A 25,814-nucleotide genomic window follows, 5' to 3' on the forward strand; every position below is an offset into this window, starting at 1 on the left:
TCCATGGAGCGAGGTTGACAGATGCCGAGTCGTGTCCTAAGAGGCCGTGCGTTCAAACTCAGCAAATTCAAATTTCCCGCGAGTTCTCCAATGAAATAAAAATAGAAAATTCCAAGAAGAAAGTGTATGTTGTATCCGAAAAGTGATCCGAGGAATCATTTTCATTCTTTCGTATCGAAAATTGATCCAGGAAACTCACAATACGCTCTAGCCGCCTCTAGAGCCTTGGTCCAGAGTGATCCGTGGGTCTTTCAGGTGGCACGTGCCGGTTTTCTACGGCCTAGGAATTCGTGACTAGAAGAAATCGGTAAAAGGACGTGTTCGTCTGTGGTTATTTTCGTGACGGCGCGGAGAGAAAGTGTTGTTTAGTCCGGTGACGCGATATCTCCAGGTGGATACCGATCTATCCCAAGGAGGTAGAAACCGGTGGCTCAGGTTCATCGAGGATCGATCGAGGATGAGAGCACTCACGTGCACCGGGACAGAATGAATTGTGTCCATTGTGAACAGCGAGCTGTGTGCGTTAACATGCGCAAGATCCTGCGTGCTTCCAGGGACAGATAGCTCGTCCTGTCGTGGCCCATCCGCGGACAGAAGTGTCCAGAGGTCGTCGAACGTACACTCGTCCTGGAGGGATCGTTGAGGCTCGCGGGATACCTCAGGTTCGTGATCTTCTCTCTCGCTGACCGTTTTGACCCCTTATCATATGATGGAACTCGAGTCACTGATTCGAATCCTTCAAGTTCTCTGTCCTACTCAGGAGGATCAACAAAACATGCATTTCTGGGATTTTTCTGTTTGTTTTTTTTGAAGTCAATTTTTTAAATAAATATTTGTTCCTTCTTTACATACTTAGGGTGACTTACAAAATTAACTTGGAAAATATTTAATGAATCATTGAAGTTTCCAGAAGCTGGTAATTTATGTATGATGCATAGGAAAAACAAGTTTCTGTGATCATTATGAACACCTGATTTGTCATACAGGAACTTGTAGGTTGATAATTATTATGGACTATGTGTGGTCTATGACATGGACAATTATGGATATTTGTCATTAATATTAGTGGGATGGGTTCATCCATAAGATAATATCATTTATGGCAATTTATAAATTAACAATTTAGCATACATGGAACTTTATAGTTGAATCTGGATAATTATACTTGTATGCATGTTCTATTAACTTTCTTTGTTACTTTTAGATTACTTGCAACTTTCTAGTAAAGCATTACAATAATCTTTTAGATCTCTGTTATGTTACTTCCTAATCATTAGAATACAAAGTTGTTCATTGGCAATGTACATTATTCAACAGGACATGAAGATGTTTGAGTCACCACATTGAGTTTGAACAAGCTCGTAGTATTGGCAGTTTAAATTAGCATTTCTCAGAGCCTTTAACTTCCTTTATTTGAGACTTTCTTGTAAAGCAGTCTACCAATCTCCTTAGATCAACTGTGGTGATCTTCTTAGTAAAGTCTACTATAATACTTTTCCGTGATCAGAATATCTGCCACTTAACATCTTACATAAGCTCTTTAGCCTATTTCATAGTAATTTTCTTATAAAGCAGTTCAAAAATCGCTGTGCATCGATTAAGACATAATGCTTCTTAATCGTTTAAACACTATCCACGCATCGGTACTTAATAGCATTTCAGATATTTGTAAGTTACGACATTGGACTTTCATTAGGTCATAGTTATATAATAGTAACAAGTTAGAGTGTTTAGCAATCTTATCATAATATTTCTTCATATATCGACACTTAATTCCCTTATAGACAAATTTGGTTCGTAAGATCAGTTCCAAAACCTTAGGTCATAGTGTTCAGAGATCCCTAAATTATTCCTCCCATAGATTTATGTAAGCTCCTCACTGAGTATGACCACTTTACCTCAATTTTATCATCGATTTCTGCCTTTCCTTTCGAATAAAGTAGTCCATCGATCAATTAGGATAACGTTCTCAATAATACCTCCCAACAAGTAGAGTACCCCACATATAGCTGCAGCAGCAGGCCACTTAATAATCCATAGACATCTCTAAATTACCGTGTTGGACTCTGCAAGAGACTCCATTAGCGAGCGCAGATTTTCCACAGGGAAGTGTGCGCTGAAATCAGGACACAGCGAGCAATCAATTACACCGTGTTGCTCCAGAAATGATCCCCGGCGAGACCGTGGTTTGCATAAATCGCATCCGAGCCCAAAAAAAGGCCCCGTGTTCTCGGTAAATTAACGCGGAACTGTCTTGCCGAGCAAGTGTTTCCCTGCTATTTTCCCGGGGATTGGGCAATGTACAATCGAATCGCTGCCACGCATCTATCCAGGCTAATTTATTGCCCATCATTTACCAGATCGACTGTGTGGTCGATGGAAGAGGTAGTAGGATGGTTGGAACATACGAGAGTTACTAGATTCCCCTAGGGCGCTGGAGGTTCTTCATTAATTCTTCTACAAAATTTTGCAATATTTTTTGTTTCAAATTGTTAAAACACTCTAGTGTGTCTTATGGAACCACTAGCGCCACCCAAATATAGGTTATGTATAACCTTTAACTTAACCTAACTTAACCTAACCAAACCAAAATGTGTCCAATTGATTTACATGGTGTACCCAGATACTTCAGGTATTCTGTTTATGAACATGACACGAATTTTAGAAATGTCCATAAGTTTGGCAATATTTCAATCGCAACATCGTGAATTCATCAACGTTCATCCAAAAATGGTTACTCACTTATTAACACAGGTGTTAAAGATCCATTACAAGACGGAATTGAATAAAAATTCGATTTTCACGCTTACCTAAACATTTACAAAGATGTAGACACGTTTTTGAGGCGCCTTCTGTAGACTTTGTCGCGGATCCTCACGGGGGATCCCAACAGTCAGGCTTGCCACCTGTTGCGTAAGGAATATACCCAGATTGGCAGCGAGGAATCTTTATTTTTGTTTAGCAATGGCGGCGTGGCATTAAGAAAGCGTGTCTCGACCGTGTCATTGATTGATGACTACGCGAAGACAATTCAGCCGCGGATAGGGCTGGATCTTGTTTCCTATGAAATATCCATGAAATGAAGACCATAAGTCTTTCTGCAAATATGCATATACAAGGTGTTCCAAAATTGGTGGTATACAAAGTGGCATCTTATTTTTATTAAGTCTAATCATTCTTTATGAGTTGTACCACCTGTTTTAGGATGTTTCTAGCCTCTCATTCTTGTCTGAATGTTAAATATTGAATGAAATCCTTGGAATCTGAATTTGTTAACCCTTTGGTTCAATGCAAGAATGCTCTATTGATCTGTGAACCGATGATGTGGCTTTGATAGGGACGATAATACGCGAGTGGTGCTTTGATTTATGGTGGCTTGCCATGAAGTGAAACGAAACTCTTAGATTTCTCGCAGTTAGATAACGTCGGGAGAGAATGCTTTCTTGTTTACGCCGCAAGAAACGCGATCCTGATTGCATATCGGCTGCAATAAATCCAGGGGATCAATAATGACTAATGTTCGTCGTAACGATTTCTATTTCGCCAAGATGCTGGGCGTTAAGTAAAAAATTAAACATTCTTCTCAACGATACAATTCATCATACACGATTGTTAGCTAGTGTTTTCAATGCGGTAGGCTGTGGGATAAAACGGTAATCAAATTTTTTAGAAGTAGAATTGATAAAAATCTTCTAGGAGTTATGTTTATGTCATGCATTTGACATGCATACAAAAATTGTGAAAATAAATCAACCATTTCATTTGCAATTATCTTATAGAAGGGACCACGTAATCAAAGGAACAGCGTAAATTTTATTGTTTAGCATATGAATGCGTCCGAGTTCAATGCAATAATTTATTGTTCACCCCCATTGAATGAACGCCTTTCTCTCGATGGACCACACTCGTCGAACCGGTTTACACTGTGAATCGTCTATTGAATTATCGAACAGTTTTCATTAATGAAAATGGGATCCCATAAACTTGAAGATGTACACTGCCAGTCATAATTATAGGACCACCTTGGGGGTAACTAAGGTGAGAGTCAGGATTGGGCTAGCTCTTCTTTCAACCCCATAAAAAATGTTTCTCAGCCTGTAAAATCTTTTATTAATTTGTTAGAGAAATTTATCCCACCCTAAACAAAAATTTTAATTACTCGTAGTGAAATTCTATAATCTCAATTTCTCCTCATTTCCTTCATTGAAATTGTTTAGATATCTCTATAAAAATAAATACAAAAGATCTTAAATGCAATCATGGGACAAACTACTAATTATAAGTTCTAGCTTGGAAAATTGATTAGATTTATCAACTGGTTCCAAGTTCTTTCTTTTTTTTTTTTTTTTGGCTACTTTGACCACGGTCTTACGCGCGATTACCGACCTTTCGAAAGAATGCAGACATTTGAACAAGTGGTTATCGAAAATGAAAGCTAACTGGTTACCCAGTTGTCCAGCAACTATCGCTGCTGGCGGTTCTGGGCTTCTTATTGGCACGCCATAACGACAACTCGCTGTGTTGTATCCTAGTCGACAGTATAGAAGTTTCTCTGTTTCGATTCGGAAATAAGCGTTTATGTAACCAGCTGTGAAATGTCAGCTGTTTGTTGTCGCATTTGTTCGCACTCGATTTTCTGAAATTGTGCTCTGTTAAAACATTTTTTTTAATGATAAGCCTTATTTGCGGATTTAACACTTCAATTATCGATACGGCATCAGAAACCAGCTTTTAAAATAAAATTTCAAGTATTTTTAAGTATTCATTTTGAAATCATTCGAAAGAGATGGTCGAGGTCGAAGAAATGTGAAATCGATACGCATCGATCGTCTCGGTTAATTAATACCTGTTCGATCACTTCCGCTTCGCGGATAATAGATGAATGACAAAGCCGGTAAGATATTTTCCACGTTATTATCTAAGACGCGAAAGTGTATTACGAGAGCGGAGATAAAGGAAAGCAAATGAAACGTTCAACATTTTTGCTTCTGTGCATTTGCATATTAGGTGTATATTTCGAATCAGCGCGGTCGCGAGTTTCTTTTTTAATTCGCGCTCGATCGCTTAAGAAATCCAGTTCTGCATGGTTGCGTAATTTCTGCTGTAACCAAGTCGAAAATGATAAACTTCGAACGCTTATAGATCGCGGAAATGATATTTCAGTCGACTTCATATACTATATTTTTTGCCAGTTAATTCTAACATTTCTGTGTCTATCGACATGATTTTATTTTTCCAAAATATTTCCAAAAATAACCCTTTATTGATAACAAGGGTGATTCATGATCCAAGAATGTATATTAAAATTGCAATAGAAAATCTTTAAATCAACTTTGCTTTAAATAATTAATTTGTAAAATGACACCTTTATCTACACACTTCATCGGATACTATGACAAATCAATTACCAACAGCTTTCATGCTAATTAAAGAAAGTGAGAGTATAATTAACGAGTTTAGAAGCGATTCAATTAAGTTAGTCATGGAACCAGCACGGTCCAGTTTCGAATCAATATTCCAAGATCCCTGATCGCACTTTCCATCCTCTGACGACTTTATTATACCAGAGTAGGCATAGTGAAACTGGACATTGAGCTTCAGTCGTTGAAACTCAATACGTGCAAGGATACGAGCCAAGGCGAGAAGCTTTCAGGCGAATTGAGATGAAAAGTAAAGGTACAGTACTGAGAATGGTGCATTTCCCTAGGGAAAATCACTCGTGTTTAAATATCTAGTTGAGAAAATTTTCTTTAATATTTCATCCATTTTGAAAAAATATTTTTCACAAAATTGGGAATTAGGTGGAGTATTCTCCTTCATTGTCATTTTCCCTAGGGAAGCTTACTTTGCTCGACGCTGTACATCGCCATTTTCCCTAGAGAAATCTACCAGGGTTGGTACTGTACATCGCTATTTTCCCTAGGGAAACCTACCATGCTTGGTGTTGTACATGTTAGAGTTTACATGTACATTGGATTAAAAATCGCAAGGAAAATAGAATAATTATAATCCAACATTTGAAAAATATAATTTGATAAGGAAAAGCGGCATAGGAAAAATTTCAACCGCCTTTCCCTGAACCTAATAGTATACCCACCCAAGCAATTTCACCGGTAGTAACACAGGAAACTGGACTGCCACTTCCGTGAGATACGCCATAAGAGAAATAAGAGCATAATTCTGCTAAAAATATACTCTTATGGGAAATTAGAAAACAAGAAATGAAAAGAAGAGTATTTTTAAATATTTTAGCTATTAAATCAAACTAGATCGAAACCTAACTTCGAAATCATCAATATTCTTGAACAAACAACACTTCTTGTTTGAAGTGTCTATATGAACATGGTTACGAGCATGAAAAAGCATGTATCGTGAGTAAAAAAGTTTGAGGAACACGGCGTTACATAATCGAAAATGACAGGTGTATCTAATAGAGTGAAAGAAGTTTCACAGCTGCGGTTTCAGGGTTAAAAAACAGTTTCAAACATCGAATGAAAGGTATTATAGTTACTCTTTCCGTAATATGACACATTCGGGAAAGTCTCACAATGCATTTCGCGCCAGGCTTGCGTAACGTGGTATCGATTATCGTTCGAGAACTATCGATCGTACAAGAAAACTTGAGGAAAAACGTGTTCGCTTCTTGTGAGTCATTCACAAGGAAACATTTCAATGTACCTCCTTTTCATTTCAACGAAACTGAAATATATTAAACGATAGGTTTTTTGTATTTGCCAAAAAACATTTTTAAGGGATGAAAATCCCTCTCAAAGTGGTTGAAATTTGATAACTTATGCAAAGGCTAGGGATTGATAATTTATTATTGCAATTAAGTTTTTATCATAAATTTTTGTTTTCCATGCCACAGAACCCTCTAAGGGCGATTATTGACCTCGTTTACATGGAGTTACGTAGGCGTACAGTATTCTGTAACAACGTATAAATGTAACAAAATGGTCGAACATGTCGATCGTGGTCGTAAAGTGAAATTTACAGGTTCGTGGAGCGTAAGTTCGGTATTTCGAGGTGTCGTTTTATTATCGAGGTCGTTAAAGAATGTTTTTCGAAAAGGAGAAAGTGTTTCTAAAGCGATTTTAATAGCATGGATCAAATGATCGTTCAACGCTAAAACTATCTGAAAAACAATTCAAAACGTGTAATGTATCAAAAAACTTGATGTAACAGTTTCTAATGGTGTCCTTTGCTTTTCAGTCGTTTCTTTTCAGACATGTACCAAGCATGTGAGTAGAAATTGCTATTTAAATTGCCATAACTTTCGAAAACATTAATTTCTCGTCTAAAGCAAAATATGAAGTCTCTTGGGTACCTAAAGATTAGGTACCCAAGGTTAGGTCCTTGGAGTGTTATTAAACTTAAGTATTGCGGTATTCAAGTATTTAGGTACTCGCGAGTACATGTACTCTGGCAAATTGAGTACTCAAGAATTCGAAATGCGAAAGTACTTGGAATACTTTAGTATTCGAAATGCTTAGGTACTTAGTATTTGATCTATTGAGGCAGTAAAGTACTAAGGTAACTTTTTCAAGTACCTTGACCCTCAATACTGTACTATGACCACAGTACTTGCTCAGGTACTTGGATACTCATATTTCCACGTATTTAAATACAAAATATTCTAATGGAACTTGGAAGTCTATAAAATGGTATGACTCGCCAATCAATAATTCAATAACTTAACGATTCAGTGTTCGAGGAATTGAAGAATTTTCTAACAAAAATTCCAAAGAATTTTCAAGTAACGCCGTACTACATCAAGTTATACGACAATAATTAATGTTACCTCACATATTCCGCGAACATGCTAAGATACTTCTTTATTCCTAACGGCCACGTTATAACAGTTTCTCGTATGTTAATAAAACACGGTTCGTGGAATTCGTATGGCTGAAAATATGTCACTCGAATTCCTACTTTCAGCGGGCATTTTGAAAGTGTAATAAGGTACAACCTGGGTCAGCGATCGGTGGTGGGGATATCGCATAGCGATCAACAAATCGACCATTTCAAGCGCGATCGAACGTAGAGAACGGAGGATTTGTTTTCTAATGTGTAACAATTTACATAATCTTGAACAGCGATCGATGATCGTGTACTGACTACCAGACAGACGGGCCAGAAAGAAGTCTCGCCACAATCGTGAATTCTTTTTTTCCTTCCTTTGGTAACGTTGCATATATGGTGAGACCATAATTTCTAGAGTAGTATAAGGAGAAAGCTATCGATCTCGTTATTATCTTATTTCCATTTCTACAGTTTGAATGCATTTTGCAACATCACGTTGTTATAGTTTCAATCAATGAAGCCATTAACAAATAATTTTGGTAAAATTCCATGTTTGAAATATCTTAGAAAAAATTGAAGGAAGATCACGAGATAGGGTAGAAAATAATTATTCGAGTTTCAAGATATTTTCGAAATCATCCACTGTCTGACAACGATCTATAAATCAAGTTACCGTATAATTTAGTATTTTTCAACGCTATTAGTTACCTTTAATGCAAATTGCACTCGTTAATTAGGATGATGCAAATGTTGCTCGTAAACCAGCTGGGTCGTGTATTCTACCGTGCAGAGATTTAAACGCTGGGTAAGGAACAATCTTCTCCCTTGGTTATGTAAAAACATGAATATTACAATAACTTTTCACAAGATTCTTGCAATTTTTACACGAGAATTTTAATGATTGTTTGCCTTATAAATTAATGAGAAAATTTTGGAAATATAAAAATTCTTGTGCATCAAATCAATTGAACTTCTTAATAAATAGACCAGAAAGGGTTCAAACGTTTAAGAACAAATTTCGTATTCGAAACGATGATTCAGATTGAAAATCTGGTCTCTCGCATCGTGGGAATCGGATGATTTAGACAAAGACTAATTGATCACTCGAAGCGATGCTTCGTTTGCTTTCACTTTCCATAAAATCGTCTCGAATTGAAGCATAATGCTCGCAACGAAGATCGGATCTCACTACTGAAGACACAGATCTTAGAAGGAGAACGGCTTCGCTATAGGGTGTCCCATTTGAATCTTTACATTCATTATTTTAAAAATTTTATGATGATCACAAATCTAGGTGAAGGAACCTTTAAAATTTTCCTAAGATTTTTTTAATATCATATTTCTTTTCATATAGATCAATTTTTATAAATATTCTACATGAAAAAGTATGAAGGATACAATGTTAAAGAACTCATCAATTCCTGAGGTATTTAAAATTTAAAATTAAGGCATTTTATACAAGAATAAAATATCAGAATCTCCTCTTTTAAATGCTAATTTCCATCTGACACGGTTCAAGAGAAAGAAAACAAAAGTGGATCGCGATCCATTCATCGGTGGATCTAGAATCGTCCGTTCTCCTCGAACACGGTAGATCGAGAGGTGCGCTTCCACTTGATTTATGAATACCCAGCTAGATCACGATTCCTCGTTTACCTTCGTTCTATATACGAACTATGTCGAAGATTTTCTCGGTCGATAGGCTCCGATCATTGCCTGATCCTAGGTAACTGTTAGAGCCGACAGGTGTTCACTTGATTTTCGAGCGCACCAACACGGGCCATCTTTTGGCCAGGTTATTTATCGCGATAGTGATCGATTGAGTAAGACTATGCAGTCGATCGTTGTAGCGATAATTACTCTATTACGTAAGAATTGCAAGAAAGTTGGATGTAACGTATGAGAGAAATTGTGCATATGGTTGATTCGGAAGTTTTTAAGAATCATTTCTGACTGTTTAGAATGTCAAGGAAATTTAACGACTTTAAATGCTGATTAAAATGCAAATTTATATTTTGCATAGACATATGATTGGTATTTCGTACCAGTGGTATCAGAATACTTGGATTATTTTATAAAATACTCGAGTACTTAAGTACTTAAGTACCGGGACACCGAAGGGCTCGAGTATCTGGGTACGCGAGCACTCGAATGCCCGGGTATCTAAGTACTCCGGCGCCTAAGTACTCGAGTACCGACTGGATACCTGAGTACTCGAGTACTTAAGTGCTTGAGTACCGGGACATCGAAGGACTCGAGTATCTGGGTACGCAAGCACTCGAGTGCCTGGGTATCGAAGTACTCCGGCATCCAAGTACTCGAGTACCGATTGGATACCTGAGTGCTCGAGTACTCGAGTACTTGAGTGCTCGAGTGCCTGGGTATCTAAGTACCCCGACACCTAAGTACTTGAGTACCGACTGGATACCTGAGTACTTGTGCATCTAAGCCATTAGAACCCAACCCTATAAATTTTAAGTATTTTAAATATCCGAGTACTCCGAATGTTTGAGTACTTAAGCTCATCACTTAAATACCTGAATGCCTGCGTACTTGAGTACTTCAAAGAAGAAAAGGAATAACAAAATCTTACCGAAGGAGACAAAGTCTGGACATGGAATATAACCAAGATCTCGAATCTAGATCATCGAGGAGGTTCGACACGCGACGCTGCAGGCAATATCCGGTCTATCGATTCCAAGCAGGAAACGAGAGTCGTTCTCAAACAAGATTGTGAGTCAACGTAACGTAACACGTTCAGTTGTCACGGGAAAATCGTTTTCTTTGAAAACAGAAGAAGCCAGTTCGTGACTCGCCAGAGGATTGAATAAAACTCGCACGATCGATCGAGTCGATCGCTTTTAGAAAGTCGAGGATGCGCTCGAATGTGGCCGCTTCAGGCGGATCTTAAATCAACCAGTTAAGAAATAAATTCTTGATGACGTTACCTTGACACTTGATGATTTTTTTGCTGACAGTATCAACGGCATTAAAATGCACCCAGGAGTACCCAAGTACTTAGGCATTAGAGTACTCGAGTACTCAGGTATTTAGATATTTAATTCAGGTATTAACAGTGAATCGAGTTTAAACTGAATTTTTAATGGATCAGTGAAACCGCAATCGATTAGAGATCGATCATAATCATTGATTTTCACCAGTCAAGTTCTAATTCCACGGTTGAGAAGGAAAGTGAATTCCAAGCGGAACGTACGGTTAAGAACACTCGTTTAGCATACCTTGGCTTTTGACGTTGTTCTTCTTCTTTTTCTTCCACTTTTGCTTTTCGTCTTCTTTTTGTCTATTTTGGAAAGTAGAAAATCCAAGGACGTCTGAAGCAACCGACGAACTACATTGCCTCTGTGTACGCATAAATTCCTCGGGAATTTCATTAATATGCTTGCTGCTGGCGTGTTGCTTAGATCATTAGTGATCCAGTACAAAATTAAATTATTTTTTCATAGATGGGTCAAAGACACAAGAGTTTATTACCTAAATAGCAGATATTGCTGTGGGTCAAAATGACCCTATATCTGACTATCACCTAAGCACTAAAGTATCCATCTTGTAAAGATTAAGAGACACCTCGACAAATCGACACCCAATCCAGCTTAGTATTAGATTATACCTTATCAAATGACAGATTTCAAAACAGAATGTCTATGATTTCATGACATAAAATTATCATCAAATAGCACTTATGGTATATCAATTTGAAGCTTAAGGTTTAAAGAAAATGACTGCATAAGCGTTCGTTCGAAATACTTAACACAAAATGGCTGATTCATCGTTGAAAAATGTTTCGAAATTCCCCATCTGACACGCAACAAATAAATTTCCTGTTTTGCAAAATGATCCTAAAGGATTAAGACTGTCTGGTCGTTGAAGTCATCAAGTAATTTTCAACCAGGTGGTCAAAGGCGTGGCATCGATCGTTTTTTTAAAGCTTGTAACGTTCGCGATACAGAATCGGGGAAAGTCGTTCGCCATGGAAACGAGTCACGGCCGATGTGCCGGTTTTACGTAAGGTGAAAATCGTCTTTAAAACGAAAGAGACCCGCATATCGGATACGAACAGGAGAAAATAAACAAGGGAACGGGTGGTGCCACTTTCTTATGCACATTTTTCACATAATTTCTTTATTAAAAAAAGGATGCATACAGGTATCTAGATTGCAAACAAATTGTAGAAATATTTATTAAATATTACATTTTTGAAAGTCAACAAATTCTTGATGAATGTTTAAGAATTGGGGCTCTCTACATGTCTGTTTTATGCCAAAGTAAAATTTTTCCATTTCTCTGTAAAACAGACGCGAAATTCTCGGCGACAGCTCATAGTTTACGATACAAAAGACAAGAGTGCACGGTTCATTACCGATTGCACGCACGTGAACGACGGCCGTGTTCCCCGATTTTGTATTCACCTCGATGTTCCCGAAGAGAGCCGTCTTCGTGATGGGCCACCGGGTGGTTCGCTAGCTACGTCACTATTATTACCAGCTCTGAATCATTATATTTTTCTTCATTGACCCTATAGTTACGTGGTCCTATTTTGCAGCCTCTTACATGTCTTTTTATACAAAACATAAAATGATGCCAAATATGAAAATAAGGATACTCGTTGCCTATGTAACAGTTATTTTAGAATGGAGGAGTTAACGAGGATTTAGACGTCCGAGAAAATCATTTTGATTGTTTAATAAAATAATTGTTAATGACTTATTACCGTAGTGGACAGAAGCTATGCAGTAGCTTAATAATTTCAGGCTGTTGCGTTTGCCGTTTTGTGCCCCGCAAGAGAGCACCGTTACGCGCGTTATACGTGCTCGACCTGAATTGTTTCCGCTGCAACGCGGCCATTGTTCCTCGACAAGGACCTTCGAGTACTGCGTGCACATGTTCGGATTTTATCGATCATCCGAGAGTTAGGACGATTTGAAACTGCCAGCAACTTGCACCTTTCTCATTTTTGCAATACTCGGGGAAAAAAGAAGGAAAACAATGTATATTTAAAAAAGTGCCATTTTGAATCAATTCGACTTTCTTAGACTTCTTATTTTAATTTCTATTCAAAATTATTTAGCGTACATTAATAAAGTAATATTGTTTTTATTTTTCAGGCTGAAGGAACTGATCGTAGCCATGAACCTCGCGCTGCATGGATTTTTGCTACACGGTGAGTTTCTTTTTACCTATTTTACAATCCCATAGAAAATAATTCTCAGCATCAGTGAAAATTTTATTTTTTCACTTGGCTCAATTTTCAACCCTCTCACGGTTCAAAGCTCACGCTAGTTGCACGCATATGCCCTTGTCACGGTTGAAATAAAGGAATGCAATATGGTGCATCGTAAGAACAATGCACCGAGAAGGAATTTGCACTCTCCGCTCGGGGTTGACCTAACTCAACTTCGGTCATTGCATACAAGGTCCTCGAAAGGCAGAGGGAACGAAACAATGCACGGAAGAAGTGCAGAGTGCATGCAACGGGCTGCAATTGCATCCTTCTATAGCACTGATTTAATAGCTGACTCGCGGGGAGGATATCGATCGCGATGAATCAAAGACTAATCTCGTAATACTGATATTTATTTAATTTTCTTTTTCACAACCCAGAGTATTAGTTGTGTTAGCGTTGCATTTGATTAACAATTCACCTGAATTAATATTTAAATATCTGATGAGGTAAAGTACCGAATTCTTCAGTATATAAATACCTGAAAGTAAATAATAATAAAATCAAAAAGAATCATAAGCCGATCGTAGACAAAAGGGTTAAAATAAAATCGCAAACAAGTGGCTATACGATCGTCCCACGTGGTTCGACCGCGATGCATACGTTTCACGGACGGATGTCCCACGAGACTGCATTCCATTCACCGATTCTCCTCGATGCAACATCCATTTAACTCCCACGTGAACGTAAATATACGCGAACGACACTTGTACCTAGCTGGATTTCGCGCTATAATCCCGATCGGTGGTCCTTAAGACCAAAAACGATGATGCATACAAATTCCATTCTTTGCACAGATTATTCTATTTGCCAGTTATTTTAAACAATCCCCTTTATTTTTGTTTCATCTCCTGTGACTTCTTTTTAAATTCATATTTGCATATTTAGAGATGGCAACTAACGATAAACAAGTTTTCTTTTTAAATCTTCTATGCGAATGTTGGGGAGAACATAAATTACAAGATTAAAGGATTTGAATAAATTTGAATAAATTTATTTATATTATTGAACACTATCAAATTCCTTCGACAAGGAATCTATTATAAAAAAAGATAAGCCTAGCCCACCCTTGCGTTGAACGATTGAGAAGCGGAAGAATACAAGATAGTAAAATCCTTATTCAGTAAAAAGCTGGAAGACGATGCTGGAAATATGAGATTCTCTTAAGGCATCCTACGAACGCATCTAAAAACGCCCTTGCAAAGTCGTAATACGAATGCAACGATCAGTGAGTCATTCCTCGTCTACGGAGGTCTCGTCTGTTCGTTCGCCTTTTATTGGCATCTGCACGACCTCTTTTAAGGTCGTTCCTGCACTTTCTTCTTATTACAATTTGTAGCCTCGTTCTGGCCGAGGTGTGGCTGTCAATCAGTCACTGCAAATTGGCTTCCTTCAGGGGTTAAATTACTGTAATTGAGACTGATTTAATTGGATCAGTGCTTGTGAGTTAGACTCAACACTTTGAGTTAGACATCAACTGGAATAATAATATGAAACTGATAAATGATGATTTGGAGCTGATCTTCTTGAACTAATTAGATCAATATATTTAAGAGATAGATATCAATGACCGCCACGGTATTCGACTCGTTAAGCTTTCATAATCCCCTCAGACTAAACTGCGCCGAAACAAACTGTCGTCAACTGTAAATGGGTAAGCAGATTCGCGAATGGTGTCGCAAATGAATCATCATCGAATTGCGTTTACGATGCAAGCCGCATCGTCGGACGATGGAAAGGAGAGGAGCACCGTTGCTCGCTTTAGCCGGCTGTCACGAGCAACGCGAGAAGAAAGTTCCGCTCGAGACGAGGCGAACGAGGTTGCGTGGCCCCTGAAGCAGAAGCGTGAAACACGCGGAAGAATATTTTTCAAACGATCGAAAAGATACGCGGTCGGTTTCCGTGTTTCAATTAAAATCGGGGGAAACGAATCGGTTCGGTGAAAATGTTGATCGCGACCGAAAGTGAAATGAGAAATTCCTTTTGTTCACTTGATGATTGATGGAGGAATTATGTATATTATAGAAATTAAAATGTAAATAAAAAATCTTTTGACCCCGCCGGGATTCGAACCCTGGCCCTCATAGTCGGTTGGTGATATTGCCTTCTCTCTTTATTTAAAATTTTGTATACAGTAATTAATTTCATTTGATTTCGTTCGATTAATTGGACAAATAATTTTCTATTGTGTTTATGACTAGGAAAGAGTCGCGAAAAGGAAAGTTAATTATTTCATTCGAGTCGCCGTTATGCAAAACTCTTTGCAAACAGCTGGTTATTTATAGCGTGATTGAACAATTCCACGACTTTCTAGACTCCTAACCCGAAGTTCGTAATTTCGACGACCTTTCGATTAATATCGACGCATAATGCATAATTACGTAACGACTCGTGACACGAAAGATTTCGATGAAATCTTCTCGTGAGAAATTTCTGAACAAATGATTGGGCATGAATTCATTCCAACTTAATCACAATTGCTTTCTTTCTTTTTCAACGGAACAATCACTGAGATGCTGAGCCCATGTAAAGATGATTCAGTTTTCGTTTGATCATCGAGGTTAAGCTAAATTGAGCGGGGATATGGCGGGATGGGTTACCGCTTTTTTTTTTTTTTTTTTTCGATTCAGGCACTTAGCAATTTTATTCCATCAATTTTTTTTCTATTTAATATTGTATATTTCAACTATACAAACCTTGAATATTGCGTTCGAGGTTAAGCTAAGTTGAGCGCGGATATGGCGGGATGGGTTACCGCTTTTTTTTTTTTAATTCAGACTCTTAGCAACTTTATTCCATCAATTTATTTTCTATTTAATATTGCATATTTCAACTATACAAATCTTTGAATATTGCGTTCGAGGTTAAGCTAAGTTGAGCGCGGATATACCGGGATGGGTTACCGCTTTTTTTTTTTTTTTGATTCATACATTTAGCAACTTTATTCCATGAATTTATTTTCTATTTAATATTGTGTAATTTTAACAGCTGGATGATTAACAAATCGCCTATAAATGACCTCCTTAAATGGGAATCCTTCTTCATAGTACATGTATCTGAACAAAAGGATTAGAGAAAAGAAGCTTGATTCAGTACCGAATCTGTCACAATTGAACAGCCAATGCCGTGTTGGTTAAGGTGACAAAGTGAAATTAAGATCGTGACTGAGTAACGTGCGTCTTACGTGACATCGGCACCGTCCAGAGACACGCTTCGAAAGGTCTAACCGCATCCTTGCGCTGCAGTTACGCGGTTACATAAGAAGGAAAGTCAGATAGAACAGCAGCGAGAGCAAAAGAGACATACGAACACGAGAAAAACGTGTGGACATGTAAGGTTTCTTGAACATTCTTAACATTATTGTTAGAAATGTTATAGTAATAACTAATAAATAACACCAGCATTTTGTTTAATTATACTACGATGATGTAATCTAATATGATCAAGGAATGATCAATTTTGTAAATTTCACTGAATGGACGTATTTTATGAGAGATGAGGCATTTCTTATAAAACGAGTGAAAATTTTTTTTGGCCAAGAAAATTAATTGCCAACTGCTTTTTCTGTCGTTTCCTGGCTGCATGCCTGTAATCACGTCCAATTATATAGCCTGTTAAACATGCTCGTGCATCAGTTGAAATACGAAATATGGTTGAAAGTAACGCCGTTATCAGTGTGCACTAATAAAGTTTACGAAGCGTGTCGAGGAATGCGCAAAGAAAATGGAAAGTCGATGCTGAAAGGAAAATAATTCAGGCGAACCACTGTTTTACGTGTTGATACACGAAAGTTGAAAATTTTAGCTCGTTAAGATCACTGAAGATATTTCAGTGCGAGAAATCATTTTAGTTGTGTATTTTATTGAATTATTAAAAATTTTTTAATGGCTGCAATTATTTTTTCCTCGAACTCTTGGCCAAAACCTTGGCTAGGAATACCAGATATTATCGGCTTGCTATATTTACCCGTTTTCTGAGCTGCTCACCTCCAGAGTCCCAAAAAAACGGCTAATTATCGCATGTCTACTGTATATATTATAACACGCGGGAAAGTAAAACTAGAAGATAAAAATGAAACTTCGCGCGAACGGAAACCAGAAGCATGTCGTATAATCGAAGACACGCATCATCCTAATTAATTCTAATGAGTACCTATGGGAGGAACAATGGTGTCTTTCACTGAAGGCTCTGAACTTCACGCAACGACCTTTCGCTATTTCTGCGTTAGGTTTTCACCTTGTCTGCGTCACGTGTACGTACAATACCGCACAAAAGTCACGAAATTTTATAGAAACTCTTTAAGAAATTGGACTTATTTTTTATGTTAGGTGGAAAATTAAATTCACGTTGAATTCTTCATAAATATTTAACAAACAACAATTTTCAGTCGAAAGAAGCACTACATTTATATTATATGTAATCTGAAATTTTTGAACGGTACTGTATCTACAGTGTCTAATTAACGCTAATTACGAAACGACAGACAATGAAGCTGATGGCCGAAGTTCCTTCGATGTTCTGTGGGAAGTTCCTTCGAGGAAGTTATTGTCTGCGAAATTTGAAGGAAAGCTACGTGAAAGTGTATTGGATCTTGCTTATTAGTCGAAGGATTGATGCTTGGAAATTTCAGGAAAATAGAAGGATAACTTTCATTAATTACTGAAATTTAATTCAAGATTTTTCAATAACAAAGACACTTTTGGAATACAAGTTTTCCATGTATGTCCTGCTGCATAAAGCAGATTTATTGTGTCGAATGCACGCACGTGTGTAAGACGTTCTCAACCGGGAATTAGCGAACGCCTACTGTATATTTTATTGCAACCTATCAAATGTTCAATCGAAAGAAATCTCTGTTGAGGCTGAAATCTAGCATCTATGCACACGAACACGTGTCTGCTCACGCAAGCCCGCTTGCTACAAACGCGAGTGAGTTTCATTGAGTAGCAGAAAGATGAATGAGTGGAGGAAACGGACGTCACTCATAATTAAATGTCACTCGTGGATGCTAAAAGTTTGACTCAAAAGACAAAGAAGTCTTGAGTTTCATTAAATCCTTCGTTTAATGGTACTCTTTACTAGTGCCATTTTTAATAGATTAAAGGAATCCTCTTTATACGACGACGATTTATCATTTTCTCGTTACATTTTCATCAGACGTACTATTTCGTCCTGTATCATACACGGAATACATTGCGATCCGAGAATACTTCTCGTGTCTCGTGGATAATCGAGAACTTCCGTTTCCTGCGGCGGCCCTCGAATAGCAATGACTCCGTTCTCGCTTGTTTCTTACTTTCTTGGGCATAATGAACCGGCACGTACCCACATACAACGGCACGTAATCCAGAAACGCAGGGAAACATGGCTGGAGAACGCCTCTAACCGGAAGCGGAGGCACCAGTTACACTGGTTACCTGCAACGTGCACGCACTGTAAACAGTTATTCTACTTTTCCAAGTCTCCAAAAATTCTATATTTTTAGTAATTTTGTAACAAAATTTAATAGCTTTGATATAATTAAAATTTATGATTGATCGTTGCTATTAGAATATTAATTATTTTATCATTTTACAGTGGAATGTTTTTAAAATTAAAATCTTGCATTGTTAAAAATAAACAATTAAATCATACAATTCGTCCAGTGAAACGAAAAATTCTTCCAGTCGAACGTAAATACTCGAACGCGTTTGTAGGAGGATCGAAGCGTGCTCGTTGAATCGAATGAAACGGTGGTGGAGGTAGCTCATAAACGAAAGCCGCGTGTACAGCGCGCAACTATCGAAGCGGATCAATTTATTTCCCCGTTGAAACGTGCCAATCCTGATTTACCTGATCTACCTTCCAGCCCCAGGACCGCGATCTATCGATCTATGCACGCGTTCCGCGCGGATACGCGAAAATCGCTCGAGTAGCCGATAGTTTCGTAACGAGTTTCGCCGTTTCCCGCTTTGCATACGTTAACAGGGAACACTGTTGCATAAATGTGTTGCATTCGCGTTGATCAATTTGTTTCGAAGGTATTTTTATTGGATCCCATTTTGATTTAGATGAAACTTTGTTACCTGTAAAACAATGCAAAATAAAATAGGGAACATTCTTTCATTGAACACTGTTTTTAACTGGTATCCTGAAACATCAGGATTTAAGTTCTCGATATTCGAGTCTTTCAACACCTTTTACCTGTCGAATTCATTGTTTAAAAAATAATATTGCCCACTGCCTGTGGTCCCACGCGAAAATAAATATTTACTCGAAAAGGGTACCAGGATGACATCCCATCGGGGTAGAAAGTTTACATCAACGATGGATCTCTAATACATTGATATTTCTCGCCAGTTTAAAAGAGAAAAAAGCGAGAGCACAGATGGTTTGGGTGAAAGTTTACAAATGACGAGAATTCGGACACTGAAGGAACATCCTCATAAATATTCAGGAGATGATCGCGGATGTTATCCTCTTCCTCTAATCGTCCAACAAGAATTCATTTGTATCTGAAGTGTTTTCGAGGTCTGTGGATTTTAACTCTTGATACTTTTCTTAATTTTTCTTTCCCACGTCACTCGTGTTCGAGTGATAAATGGGTTTTTGGCAGGTAGCTGAGGAATGTGATTAATAAATAAATATGGATTCAAATTTTCCCGCGTAAATGTTTACACGCAAGTGGTGGGAGGTCACAGGCCTATAAATATAGCCCCTCCCCCGAGCACACATTTGTCATTCTCCTCGGAGATGTCTATGGAGAAGGGCGAGGATCCTGGATATCCCCATTTTTCTTAGGAAAGTTTGATTTGACCAGGAGTGTATCTGTTTTGCTAAGCATATTCTTAGTTATCTATTTGTAAATGAGTCGATTAACTAAGTGAAAGTGGAATAGGAAGAAGGAAATATCGGCAGGATAATATACTAGATTTGGTAAAAATAGAACTACTATGTAGGCGCTAGGTGATGTAACAGGTCAGATGTATAATGGTACTATTGTTTATTTTCACTGAAACTGAAATAGAAATGAAAGTAGTAAAATTGATTAATTAATTATATAAAATGTTTATTTAAAAAAAGGAAAATAATACAAATGTTACCTACCATTAACACTGGTAATACATCAGCTACTAACTTATCTTGTCAATGTATCAATTATGATAAGTGCTATTGCTTCATAATTGAATAATAAAAAAAAAATAAAGTTAATAATAAACTGTTCCATAATACATACCATTCAATTAAATTACAAAAATAAATCATTATGATGAGTATATCGCTCACCATTAAAGAACTGCTACCTGATGTATTATTAAAACACTGTCAGAACGCTTTTACAGTTGTTAAGTGTTTTTATTCATCTACATCTGGCCGGCCCATTTACGTCAATGACGCCTCGTGACATCATAATCGTTAGAAAGCGATGACGTACGGGCCAAATTACGAGGTTCTTGTCCTTTTACCGTCGATGCTTGATTTTGCAACGAACCAACGGTTCTTTGCTCACCTTCACTTTCATCCACCGTAGATCTTGTTTTTCTTACAACGCGTGTCTTGTCCTTTCTTGATCGTGCCGCGAACATCTTTTTGCATGCCTCGAATCGTTCATCCTCCGGATCATTTATTTCTCAGAGTTCCAGTATGATTTTCTCTGTCGAAAAATACTTCCTTACGTTCGTACATTAACCTTCGAACGGTGCTGGCTGGGTCAGTGATGACCCAGACCTACAGAACGTGTACAACGGTGTGTGAGTCAAATGTTATATGACGAGTTAACTCGTCATGCCCAGTTAAAGGGTTAAAAAGGTATGGATTTTAAATTTATGTGAGCCATCTTCAAAATTTCCTGACGAATTAACTCGTCATTCTCTCTAAAGTAGCATTTTCCAATGACGAGTTAACTCGTCATGCCCAGTTAAAGGGTTAAAAAGGTATGGATTTTAAATTTATGTGAGCCATCTTCAAAATTTCTTGACGAATTAACTCGTCATTCTCTCTAAAGTAGCATTTTCCAATGACGAGTTAACTCGTCATGCCCAGTTAAAGGGTTAAAAAGGTATGGATTTTAAATTTATGTGAGCCATCTTCAAAATTTCTTGACGAATTAACTCGTCATTCTCTCTAAAGTAGCATTTTCCAATGACGAGTTAACTCGTCATTCCTGGTTGAAATGTTAAAGCAGCGTATTTCTGTCGCCAGTTCATAGAAGAAAAATTGATTTCTTTTAAATTAAATTCGAACCGCTTCTTCCGACAACTTTTACGCCAAAGGGCACCCGGTTGTATTATACAGTCACGTAAGAAGAGCACCTTTCACCTTCTTCAGCACAGGTACAGACCCCCTTTACACCGAATATCCACGGTTACGAAGGAACGTCGATAATGCACTGCCGTCAGCCAGCGTGGGCGATATATCGATGCAGGAAATACCTATGTATTACAGAATTACTCGAAACGTTAAATATACGTCATAAATAAATGATCACTAATTGCAATTATTTGCAATAATAAATATAATTAATAATTGTTATAGTATCTTGCCCCTCTGGATCCAAGTGACGATCCAATAAAAAAAATTCGATTATATTTGTTATATTTTTAACAAAGGAAACATATGCATGAGTTGATGTCTTAAAGCACGGGATGTGGAAAGAGCTTTTGTAGACCAGGAAGTGATTATGTCTGAAAATCAGTGCGGAGGCGTCCTAGACTACGTCAATTACCTAATTAGCATGTTGATGAGGACATCAAGAAGAATCTGCCTCTGTGCATCGCGTTACAGCGTCTTAAAAAAATCTGTACAATAATATTCAGAATTCCCAAAACCTTTCTTTGAAAATTTTTCAACTTTACAAACCATACTTTGGGTTGTAAATTCAAGTTTGAATACCTCATCAACGCATAATTTATTTCATGGAATTTAACCCGACATTGTAAGAATTCATTTCGAGATATAATACGAAGTTCATTGATTATAATTATCAGATAATAATTTGATCAAGGAGTGAAACAAATCCCGCAAACGAAGTGGAGAGCCTTTCGAGAGATGAGCAAGATTGAGCAATCTTCCAGCTGGATGTAGTAATGCCTTAGTGACGCTACTGTAACGGTAATATCAGGTAATGGTTGTAACTGTTGCGATAATCGAGCCTAGGTTTCTTCTCGTTTCTCCTTCGTATTTGATACTTGTCGCGTTTGCTCCTCTTTCACCTTGTGCCATTTTCTCAACACCATTTTGCGGTTCCATATACGCCACATAAACTAAATAAAAATGATCAAATATTAGAAAAATCATCCTGTTACTATAATTGTCACATTATCATTACGTTTTGTAAAAATAAACGTGTAAATAATTAATGGGAAATAGTGGTTGCCATAATGAATTGGTTAGGTATTGTAAATCGATTGGAATGATAAATTATTCGGCACGAGGATTACCAAACACAGTAACAGAAACATTTGGTGACCCCGGTAACAATTGAACTTCCCACGTTGCAAATTATCGAGCGAATAAAACAATTAGTAGCTGCGGATTTTTAACCAGGATCAACAATGGGACAATTAAATCTTGAGAAACGATTCCGTGAATCGGATAGGGCCCCCCAAGTTTTAAAGGTCTGGGCTTGAAATCGATAATTACTATCATTTTGTTTAATTATTCGTCGAACGATTGGATTTGAAATAGAATATGTTGCAGTTAGCCTTAAAATTTATATTATTTATTCACAGATGAAATTTAAAAAAAAGTATCATTTTGGTACCATTGGTAGATCACAGATAGTAGTTTGTAACACGTATTTTGAAACATCCTGTATGTTAATGAAATTTCAAAGTGAAGTTAAATAAAAATCTGATTCCTGATTGGTGGATATGCATCATATGGTCTGTTGACGAATTTCGAAATACCGATACGACTGTCAGGATCTGTTTGATATCCTGAAGATGAGCATCGGCATCGAACAGATCTAAATGTCACGGGATTCACACAGACGTTACGCGCTGAAAAGATTATATCACTGCCTGGTTGGACGATGCTACCGCGTAAATGGACGAATAAAAAACAGGCGAAACTATGCGCACAGTTGGTAATCGCGTTCGATTTAACATTCTTAACGATTGGATTTCGAACGGGAGGTAAATTACCCGTGGAAATCGAGTTATGAAAGATAATAATGATGCTTTAACGAGAAACGATTTGTAGCTTAGCCTTCTTATATAAAATCCTTAGTTGAACTTTACTTTGGGGTGTACAAAATTATTGACTTTCTTTTATATACTCCAATAGCATCCAATGAGAAAGATTCAAAAGTACAAGTTTTAACTCTAGAAGTTATGTCCATGTCAAAATGAATGTTTTTAGCGTATTTTTGAGGTTAATTTGACGCCATATTGACCTCAATCTATTATCTGATTGGTCCACGGAGAGGAGCATCAAAATGGTGTCCAAGAACTAACCTAACCTAACCTTATCTAACTTGTGCAAAGCCAACATGGCGCCAAACTAACCTCAAAAATTCGTTAAAACTCTCAACTTTTCATACAATGGATTCCTAAAATTAAAACTTGTATTCTTCTCCACGTCAGGAGGTTCAGAGATTCAGGTCCTTTGTCTACTTTTGACCCACATTTGACCACATTTGATATCCGTGTATTATGAAACAGCCTGTTCACACCTATGAATGGGTGCACCAATGCAAAAGGCCTCGATAACGAATATTAAATTCGCAAGATCGACAGGATCTTGAGACGATTGTGATTGGATGGCCCAGTGTATGTACCGGATGACCTCGGCCTACAAATGGCCACACTCGATCGATACTGTTCCCCTGGACATTCTATTTTATCGATAATCATTTTTCTGTCACCCGATTGAAATCAATGCTCTTGACGGAGATCCGGTGACAAGTTGCCGTAGGTGCGTCGAACGACTGTTTACTTTCTGTTTCACTGCAGATCCGGCTTCCATTTTTATCTAAAAAAATCTTCTAAAAATTCTTTTTTGGTTCATAGTATTAATAATTAAAAATCTACGGTATATGTAAAGACATATTTCCGTAGGTGTTCGCCTTTTCTTATTAAAGGAAATTTATTTTAAAACCGTTGAGAAATTTACAGAATATTCTGGTACAGCAATCTCGTTGCATGTCGATAGTTGATAATTATAACTGTAACCGGTGCAACAGGGTCTGGCCGAGTAAAAGTGTCTCGTAACTGCATAAATTAGACAAGTAAATTATCCTTGCAACGGACACACTTCCCTTTCGTTCATTTTCTACTAACGGGAAAATTGGATTCCTGCTACCACTGACACTTTTACTTCCACGAAATGTACCATTACTGCGTGATGAGTTAGGGTTTCTTTTATGTTACAGCTTTTTTGTCGATCCTCAACCTCCAGCATGGCTTCGTGTTATGCAGCGCGGGGGAACCTGGCGTGAGTATTATTATTAATAATCACAACAAATATACAATATACAACTAAATATACAACAAATCATTTTACAAGTATCTGGACTTCGACAATCTACCGGAAACGAACTTCTCGTGTCAGGGAAAGGTGATTGGAGGATATTACGCAGACGTTGAAGCCGGATGTCAAATGTTCCATGTTTGTACCATTGGACAAAAAGGTAATTCAGCAATATTGTTACAAAACAGAATCTACCAAATTTTTAATACTTTCACAAACTATTTCTGCTTTTCGATTTGTCTTATAAATAAAGAACGAATTATCATATAGTTTTGTCACGTGCTTCTAATCGCTCCATGTTAGTCAGCGAAAGATCGAACTCTTGTGATATCGTAACAATTAGAAGCGATAATTAAACCGGTGTCGGATGTAACGAGCATCTTGACTCGACAAATCGAGCGATCGAACGATCCAGAGGTCTGCCCGGGGGCCTGGCGAGCGGCTGATCGAAGTTTTGTAATCGATCGAGAGATCGCTCGAGGAAGAGAATGTCACGGTCGTCGAGGAACGTTTACTGACCTAAGTCGAGAACGTCTGACTTCGACTCCTCGGGAGAGATCGATCGACGTGCAATCCGAGACATACTTTTGTTCTTTTCTTAACCTTTAACCCTTTCGTTTGTAAAAGAAGAAATAGAAAAGCGAATGTTTATTTAATGTTAATTATGAGAATTATTAAACTTGACTCTCGTTTCGAGAATCATGACGAAGAAGAGCATCCCCGAATAATGACCCTGTCCTTCACCATGAGACTTGGTTTCAGACGAGATTATGGACATAAAGTTCCTTTGTCTGAATGGGACCGTCTTCGATCAGGAAACCAGGGTGTGCGAGAGGGTGGACGAAGTCGATTGCAGCAAGAGCGAACGATTCTACAACTTGAATTTGGAACTGTACGGAAACAATGCGGTGACGCTCAGGTAAATCGATAAATTCGCGAGAATTACATTTGAACGCTGTCCTTCCCATCCGTCCTTCAAAGGTTACGCTCCTGTTCGTAACGCAAACCTGATTCGATAATGTTGCTACAAACTTTCACTTAATATTAAGGAAACGCATGCAATCGAAGTGATCGATCAAAAACCGGCGACACGCGCAATCACTACCGTCGTCCACGCCTCTCTCGATTCTGTATCAGTCACGATACTAGAAACTGGTATGCGAACCAATGCAGCTTTGGTCCTTACGAAACGCCTGGTGAACGTTCTGACAGAAGAAAATAAAAATTTTAGCGACAGGTGAACCGGCTACAACGGTTATTTTCACTTGTGCATGACAGTTTCAACCGGGGAAATTCTTAAATTAGGCTATCTTGGCCAATT

General features: G+C 37.8%; 1 protein-coding gene across 3 annotated transcripts in view; it reads left to right on the forward strand.

Moving 5' to 3' along the window:
- Window positions 1-25,814, forward strand: part of LOC114871497 (serine-rich adhesin for platelets-like) — a 31,598-nt gene continuing 5,784 nt past the window's right edge. For 2 of the 3 annotated variants that reach the window (XM_029177463.2, XM_029177466.2), the window contains exons 1-5: window positions 1-662; window positions 12,927-12,982; window positions 24,396-24,457; window positions 24,530-24,653; window positions 25,256-25,412. In XM_029177463.2, the coding sequence (XP_029033296.2) occupies window positions 12,949-12,982; window positions 24,396-24,457; window positions 24,530-24,653; window positions 25,256-25,412 (377 nt within the window). In that variant the 5' untranslated portion in view covers window positions 1-662; window positions 12,927-12,948. Of the gene's footprint in view, window positions 663-12,926; window positions 12,983-24,395; window positions 24,458-24,529; window positions 24,654-25,243; window positions 25,413-25,814 lie in introns of all 3 variants that reach the window. The other variant, XM_046289152.1, reaches the window with a different exon arrangement.

This window comes from Osmia bicornis, chromosome 16 (assembly GCF_907164935.1).
Source record: "Osmia bicornis bicornis chromosome 16, iOsmBic2.1, whole genome shotgun sequence".
Lineage (NCBI taxonomy): Eukaryota > Metazoa > Arthropoda > Insecta > Hymenoptera > Megachilidae > Osmia > Osmia bicornis.